The 7,547-nt window shown below is 54.1% G+C and overlaps 1 protein-coding gene and 1 pseudogene across 1 annotated transcript; both read left to right on the top strand.

The window, feature by feature from the left end:
• The first annotated feature begins 886 nt into the window (after positions 1-886).
• LOC118833194 lies at positions 887-1,445 on the top strand (annotated as a pseudogene).
• A 4,649-nt stretch (positions 1,446-6,094) lies between these two features.
• On the top strand, positions 6,095-6,670 carry LOC118833193 (ras-like protein 1). Its single transcript, XM_036740576.1, has one exon. The coding sequence runs from the start codon at positions 6,095-6,097 to the stop codon at positions 6,668-6,670; it is 576 nt and encodes a 191-aa protein (XP_036596471.1).
• The last annotated feature ends 877 nt before the right edge of the window (positions 6,671-7,547 follow it).

Raw genomic sequence — 7,547 nt, 5'->3', positions numbered from 1 at the left:
GATATCCTTCACAATATTACTACACATGGTGTACCCTATATCGAATTGCTTTCCTTTTAAATGGTGGGGAAAAATTTGGAACTCAAATTTACAACCTAATGTTAATGTTTGTACATGCAACTGGGAAATAAGATATACAGACAGTGGGGTATGGAAATCTGGCTTGCTTTACAAGAAAACAGAAGAGGGGGGTGAGAGAAAGGAGGGTGGGAAGCATTAAGCAGAAAGCACCCCACCATGGGCTGGGGGAAGGAGAGAGGTGGGGAGAAAATTTGGAACTCCAAATCTTGTGGAAGTGAGTGTTGAAAACCAAAAATTAATTTAAAAAGTAGCTCTGGGCCCTTGGGAATCCTGAGGGGATGGGGGGAACCTATGGCCCATCTAAGGAAGGTGGGCAGTGCCTACTGTAGGCCCCTCCTCAAAGGTTTATTGGATTGTAGATTCTTACTGTCCTTGAGGGGTGAGGGCATGGGAGGAATGGGGCGATGGGAGATTGAGTGACTGGGAACCCCAGACTGAACAGATAGCAGCTTTTTCCTCCATCTGGACTCCTGTCAGTGCTACCCCAGGAAAGGACCAGGGCCACTGGGGAAATGCGCCCTTTGGCTCTTTGCTTTCTAACCTAGAACTGCTAAAACTAGGAATAATAATGTGGAGTTGATAAGAGTTGTGTCTGATAACTTGAGCCTAACTTTGAGACTGTGGAGTTAGAGACCCTTCAGCCAAGCATATGTGAAGGGCCCTGTGCTACACAGAAGAATTAGCCTGGCCCTGCTTGGTTCCAGAAGGAAGGGCTGGGAGCCAGGGCTAGGACTGCAGGAGAGCTGTCCAGATGTCCCTCTGCTGTCCATACCTGCCTAGATAACCAGCCAGGGGCAGAGCCAGGATGCAGACATACAAGGTGGTGGTAATGGGCAGCTGTAGTGTGGGCAAGAGTGCGCTGACCATCCAGCTGGTCAAGAACTGCTTTGTGTCCGACTATGACCCCATTTTTGAAGACTCCTACCTTACCCAGCTGGTGGTGGATGGTGAGACCTGCCAGCTGGACATCATAGCATGGGCAATGAGGAACACCAGTCGTGGTGTAAGCAGTTCATGCACCGCGGGGAGGGCTTCCTCTATGTGTATGCAGTGGACGATATCAAGTCCTTCGTGGATGTGAACATCTGCGACCAGCTGCGTAAGGTGAAGGATGCTGACTGTGTTCCCTTTGTCCTTGTGGCCAATAAGACTGACCTGACCGACAGCCTGGTGACCCCGGTGCTGGGTCAGGAAGCAACCAGGAGCTTCGAGGTCCCCTTTGTGGAGACCTCGGCCAAGACTCTGAAGGGCGTGGAGCAGGCCTTCCAAGAGCTGGTCTGAGAGATGGGCAGTCCTGCAAAGAGGAGCTCAAAGGGGAGCCTGATGATGAGCAGAATGGCAGTTGCTGCTGCGCAATCCAGTGAGCAGGTGTCTCCACTGCCCCCTAAGCCTCCCCCAGGAACACCCCAGCACCTCCGCTCCTCCCCTACCCCTCTCCAGCCACCCCCAACAACACGCCAGCCTCCCCCAGGAGCACCCCAACTCCAGGTCGCCATCTGGACCCGTCCTCCTCCTGAGTGCTCTTCACTGATCTCCTATAGGGTCTTGGCCCTGCTGGGCCTCACCGGAATTTCTCTAGGCACCTCTTGGTGGACTTCTCAGTGTTTCCATACTCAGGCTTTTTGGATTTTTGCTTTTTTTTCCCTTTGAGAAGGAATGACTACTGCACTGCCCTGGTATCCTGACTAGGCATGAAAAGACTCCTTCCCTCCTCCTGTGGACAGTCTACCCTGCCTCTCTGGTTATCCAGGCCCCACAGACAACGGGCCCTGTCCACTTTCTGCCGCATCTGGCACCACTACTCTTGGCAGCTTCCTCTCTCCTCCTGGGGGCTGTGAGGGGGCTTTTCTTTCTTGGGATTTCCCATCCACAGGAAATCGTGCTCCTTCAACAGATCCGCTGAGTACTCACCAGGACATTTGGTGTGTTGACTGTCTGGGGCCAGGTCCACACAGCCCTGGGGGTGGCCTGCAAGATATTGTCTGTGGTGTTGGTGAGGTGCTCTGCCCTGAAGTGCCCCCCCCCCCGCCCGAGACCAGGGGTGGGGGGCTGTATTACATTGCACATGTGTGTCAACTCTTGTCCTCAACTTTGCATGTCATCCTGCGCACTCTCTCTGGCACTATGGGCTGGGGATGGCAGGGGTGGGGATAGAATGGGCCTGTCTCCTACCAGGAGGAAGCCTTGGCTTAGGGTTGGGGGGTGGCAATGGGATTAAGTGACTTGCCCAAGGTCACAGAGCTAATAAGTATCTGTGGGCAGATTTGAATTCAGGGCCTCTTGATTCTAGGGTGAGTGCTGTATCCACCATGCCACATAGCATTTGGCATCAGCTACACCTTTACTTTTGGACCTTGCTGTGAGCTGCAGTGTCTTGTTGAGAGGAAGTGAGACTGGGGGGCTTGGCTATGAGTGGTCTCAGCAGAGACCCCACAGCTGTAGGTCAGGTGGGGTCTGTCTGCCTAGGAGCCATCTGACTTAGGCATCTCTGTGCCACCTTGGGAGTGGGCAAAAAGGGCAGGAGAAGACTAAGCAAGCTAAAGGTGCCCTCCCATTCAAAGCTGGCTATCATTCAGTTCTAGGATTTGTTACAAATAGAGGTTATTGACTTCTTTCTAAGTGTGTTGCTGGTGTGTTTGGGGTAGGAGTAACCTGAGTGCAGTATGGCCGAGGGGGAAGAGCTGGGCTTGGGAGTTGGGCAGGCACAAGTGTTTTAGCTTTGGGACTCAGGGCCTCGGTTTCCTCATCAGTAAGGTGGTGGGGGGGTCTAGATGACCTCTTGGGTCCCTCCCAGATTAGAGTCAATGGGGGTCTCAGAGCACCTCCATCCCCTTCGAAGCCTGAGCTGTCTCTTGACACATTTCCCTCCTGCTTGCCCACCCACCTAGGTAAACCCCCGACCATCCTGCCAGTGGAGTGAGGGGAAGTCCCCCACCTCCTGAGGTGGCCCTGCCTTAACTCACCTGGGTCTGCCTCACTGTTACCTATGGTACCTGATTCTTCCCTTAGAAACCTGTCCAGCTGCACCCCAGACATCCCAGTGACCACAGCCAGCAGCAGGCCTGGGAGGGGACGAAGCATCCTCTGCCTTGCCCACAGGGTAGATGTTCCCCAGTGTAAGCCCCAGAGCCAGGGGGCCCAGGCCTGGTTAAATCCAACTCCTTCAGAGGAGGGAAGGACAGGGGTCAGGCCAGAGTCCTGGGAAGCCTTTCCTTCTCCAGCTCATTGCACAGATGAGGAAAGTGAGGCAAACAGGGTAAAGTAACTTGCCCAGGGTCTCCCACTCAGGCTGGATTTCAAATCCGGTCTTCCTCCAGGCCTGGTGCTTTTTTTACCTCACCAGCAAGCTGCCCCCATTCCACCTACAATTTGTTAGAAAAATGTTCACCTGCAAGCATTAGAAAAGGAAAAGGTAAAGAAGCCTCAGGTTTTCTTTAAAAGAATCCAAGTTCCTAATATGGGCATTCTTGCTTTCTAAGCACTTGGTACAAGGATTCCCCATGAATGGCTAGTTTCTGTAAAATCGGTGCCATTCAAAAGCACAGCTCCCTAGGTTTCCCAGGCTGAGGTCTGGTTGTTAATCATGGAAGCCTTTGTATGCAAAGTCAAGGGTGGGGGCAAGGAGAGGGGGGTTGTCTGCTTTAAAAAATGTGGTATTCCTGAACTGGCGACCCAGAGTTGAGCTTTTGAAGCCTGGACTGCAGAGTAGCACCGGCCACACAATTGGCGCTTCATACATGCTGCTTCTCTTCCGGGAATTTTCCCTCCCCTTAATACCAGTTGAAAAATTAATATATATTGTTTTGGAAACAGCATTTTCTTATCAAACCAAAACTACCACAAGAGGAAGGACAAACTGATGACAAATGCACTGAGAGTTTTGTGTTACTAACGAACTGCACATGTCATGTTATACTTGAAGCTACCACAGAGGGAATTTGGTACAAATCGCCTGGAAACCTACTGTGGTCTAATTTAGGAAGCCCGGAGTCAGAGAAAGGGTGGGAAACCAACCCAAACAAAAACACGACGCCCAGCTTCTTTGGAATAGGACGAGCAGGGGAACCTCCCTTCCAGCATTCTGGACAGTTTGGGGTGGAGGGAGGAGGTAGGTCAGGGTCAGCAGGCAGAGGGATGAGATGGCATTAAAGGCTGACGCAGGGCCCAGAGAAGTGAAGCAAGCTACTCAGACCACACAGCCAGCTGGTGGCTGTGGTCGGATTTGCACTGGGCTCTAGCCACAGCACTGCCAACAAGAAAACTACCGCGCTGCAAAGGCGCTAGGGGCCTGAGCTAGGATGCTTCCTGGTTGGGAGGGTGGAGAGGAGCGGGGGAGAGAGATGTGGAGATTTGGCTTCTGGCTGGATGTGGGGTGGGGGAGACTTTTAGAATGATAGCTAAGGGGAATGGTTGGATATGAATACAATTTGTTTGGGCTTGAGGAGCCTTGGGCATGTTTTCACGCAGCAGGGAGGCAGGTAGTACTTAGGGTGAGAGAGAGAATCATGTGACAGGGCAATGGTTAGAAGGCTAGGTCCGGCCGAGGTTGGGGGCAACTCTGCATCTGAGAGTGGAATTGAGGAGGAGAGTGGGGGGGGGCGGGGATGGTGAGCTGAGGGAGAGGAAAGACGAAGGGGGAGTTCCCAGCCGAGCCTGGGAGGGGGGTGAGCTGGGGGAGAGCAGAGAAAGGTCCCATCCCGGTCAGAAGCAGGGGAGGAAGCAAGGGGACCATGGACTGCAATGATGTCCATACACGGCCATTATTAACATAAATGAATATATTAAAGAAATTATACTTAATAATAACGAATATTTAACATAGATACCAAGACCATTAAACTAAGCTCTGCGTCACTGGAAAGGTCTCTCCAAGCTGAGAAGGTGGAGCCCACTACTTAGTCCTCGGGGCATCGAGCTGGGGGGGGAACTGCAGGTGCAGAAAGGTGCATGTTCTGTTAGTCCCCAATAGCTGGGTCACTGTACCTGGGGTGGACACTGATTCCCTTAGAGGGTTGGGCTCTCAGAGTCCCCTGAAATTGTTGGGGAAGAGCTCCCCAAAGCCCCAGCTGGGGTACGCTGGACCACAAGAAACCCTTGTGACTGGGGTTCCCAAATCCCAGGGGGGAGTGGCTCTGAGCTGGCAGGAGGTGGGTGTGGGGAGGGGCAGGCTTCCCAGGAGGAGGGGGATGGGGATGGGGCGTTGGGGGGTGGGCCTAACCCTGTGTTTCACGTAGTGGGGGTGGAGGGACCTGCAGTCTCCTCTTCCCTTAGCTAGCTCTCCTGTGTTCCTCTCCTGCCTGTTGGACCCAGGCCCCCGAGACAGGTTTCCCCGCCAGCCCCATTAACGATTCAGAAAGGGTAAGTAGAGGCAGGAGGAGCAGTGCAGGTCAACGGAACAAAAAAGGGGTGCAGTTAACGGACTAGTAGGTCGTGGCTGATGGCCGCCCCACCCATGTTCCCATAGATAATAGTGGACCTCCGAGTCCACTACTCTCTTGAGACCACTTCGGAAACCCTGGGGTCAGGTGTGGGTCCCAGGGTTTAAGAAGGGCACCCATAAGCCAGAGGGGGTCGGACAGAGATCAGCTGGGTTTGGGAAGGGCATGGGGCCCATGTACTCCAAGGACTGCTTGGGGATGGACAGCAAAGGCAGGGGAGCTTCAGGTCTGTCCTTCGGAGGGAGGGGAGGGATACAAAGAGACCAATTGAGGCTGCATGTGGAGAAGGGGGATGGGAGCCTCCGGTGGAATGGGCTGCCCTGAGTCGGGACCCCTCCTTGGAGGAACACTAGACACCCATTCTTAGCCCCTCTCACTCTAGTGTCCCTTGAGTGAGGCAGATAGCCAGTGCATCGAGTGCTGGGCCTCGAGTCTGCATGACCTGAATTCAAATCCAGCTGCAGATACTTGTTAGATTGTGAGGCAGGGCTTACCATGGTGCCTGGCACATAGTAGATGCTTAATGAGGGCTTCTTTCCCTTTCCCTTTCCCCTTCCTTCCAGTGCAGAGACAAGATGCCGTACAGGTTGGTGGTGATGGGCAGCTGTGGCGTGGGCAAGACTGCGCTGACCATCCGCTTTCTCCAGAACCGCTTCGTGGCTGAGTACGAGCCCACGGGTAGAGACATGTACCATGGCGTGGCAGTGGTGGACGGGGAGTCGTGTGAGCTGAACATCCTGGACATTTCAGGAGGTGAGAACTGTGCTGAGTGGCTGGAGGAGTGCATCCGCTGGGGAGACGGCTTCCTCTGTGTCTACGCTGTTGACTACATCAAGACCTTTGAGGATGTGAGCGTCTTCTGGAACCGCATATGCAAGGTCAGGGGCACCACGCTGGTACCCATGGTACTGGTGGCCAACAAAACAGATGAGGGCCACTGGCTGGTGAAATCAGACGTGGGTCAGGAAGCTGGTGACAGCTTCGGGGTGCCTTACGTGGAAGCCTCGGCCAAGACCCGGCAGGGCGTGGAGCACACCTTCCATGCAGTGATTCGAGAGATCCGTCGGAAGCAGGCTGCCGACGAGCTTAAGGGCTGCCCAGATGGTTGTGACGGGCAGTGTTTTGGGCACGATCTTTGCACGCTCCTATGAGCAGGTGCACTGCCTTCCCCTGAGCTTCCCTCAGGGATGCTCCAGGCTCCCTTGGCTCCCTCTGCAGCCTCCCCTGCCCCCCCCACCCCTGACCCCCACCGCAGTCCCCCCTGGGCCCCTTGGCAACATCCCCTGGGACCCTCAGCAGCATTCTCTGGCCTCCATCTGGACACGACCTTTTGTCTGTTCTTCACTGGAGTGTCTGCTCTTCACTGGAGTTCTCCCGGGCCATGGCCGGTCCACAAGCCTCTGGGTGGCACTCCACCTTTTTCTTCAGGAGGTGTCTGGCCTGGGCACCTCTTCGCCACCTTGGGAGCACTGGGCCAAAGGGCAGGTGGGCGGTGCTCCTGCTTCAGGGCAGGGTACTAAGGATCCTAAAGCTGCCTGGCTGGGGGGAGGGAGAATTAATGCACCCTAAAGGGATTTCCCTCCTGCTGTCATTCAGAGTTGCCTTGTTATTTCACAGTTTCTTGTTATTACCAATAAAGGTTGTTGGTTTGTTCAGTTGATGAGTGTGTGTTGCTGGTGTTTTCTCAGGGACTGCGGTTGCTGGAGGTAGGAATAGGAGAACCTGGAGGCCGAGTGGGGAGAGCTGAGCCTGGGAGCTAGGCAGGCATGGGTATTTGAGCTGTGGTACCTGGGGCCTCAGTTTCCCCTTCAGTAAGATATGGGGAGTCAGTCTAGATGGCCTCTCAGAGCCCACCAGCTCTAGGTCTCATTTTGAGGCTAGACTGAAATCCTAGGAAACCTTGGCCCCCCAAGCCTCCTTTTCCTCATGTGCGAAATGGGGTAATGGCACCTGACCCCCCCTCCCAATTTTGGGGAGGTGATACACACAAGCAAAGTCCTTTGGAGATTTGGAAGCCTTGTAACAATA

The sequence above is a fragment of the Trichosurus vulpecula genome (genome assembly GCF_011100635.1).
Source record: "Trichosurus vulpecula isolate mTriVul1 chromosome X unlocalized genomic scaffold, mTriVul1.pri SUPER_X_unloc_3, whole genome shotgun sequence".
NCBI lineage: Eukaryota > Metazoa > Chordata > Mammalia > Diprotodontia > Phalangeridae > Trichosurus > Trichosurus vulpecula.
Note: the sequence above shows the minus strand (reverse complement) of the source record. Positions and strands in the feature narration are given on the sequence as shown.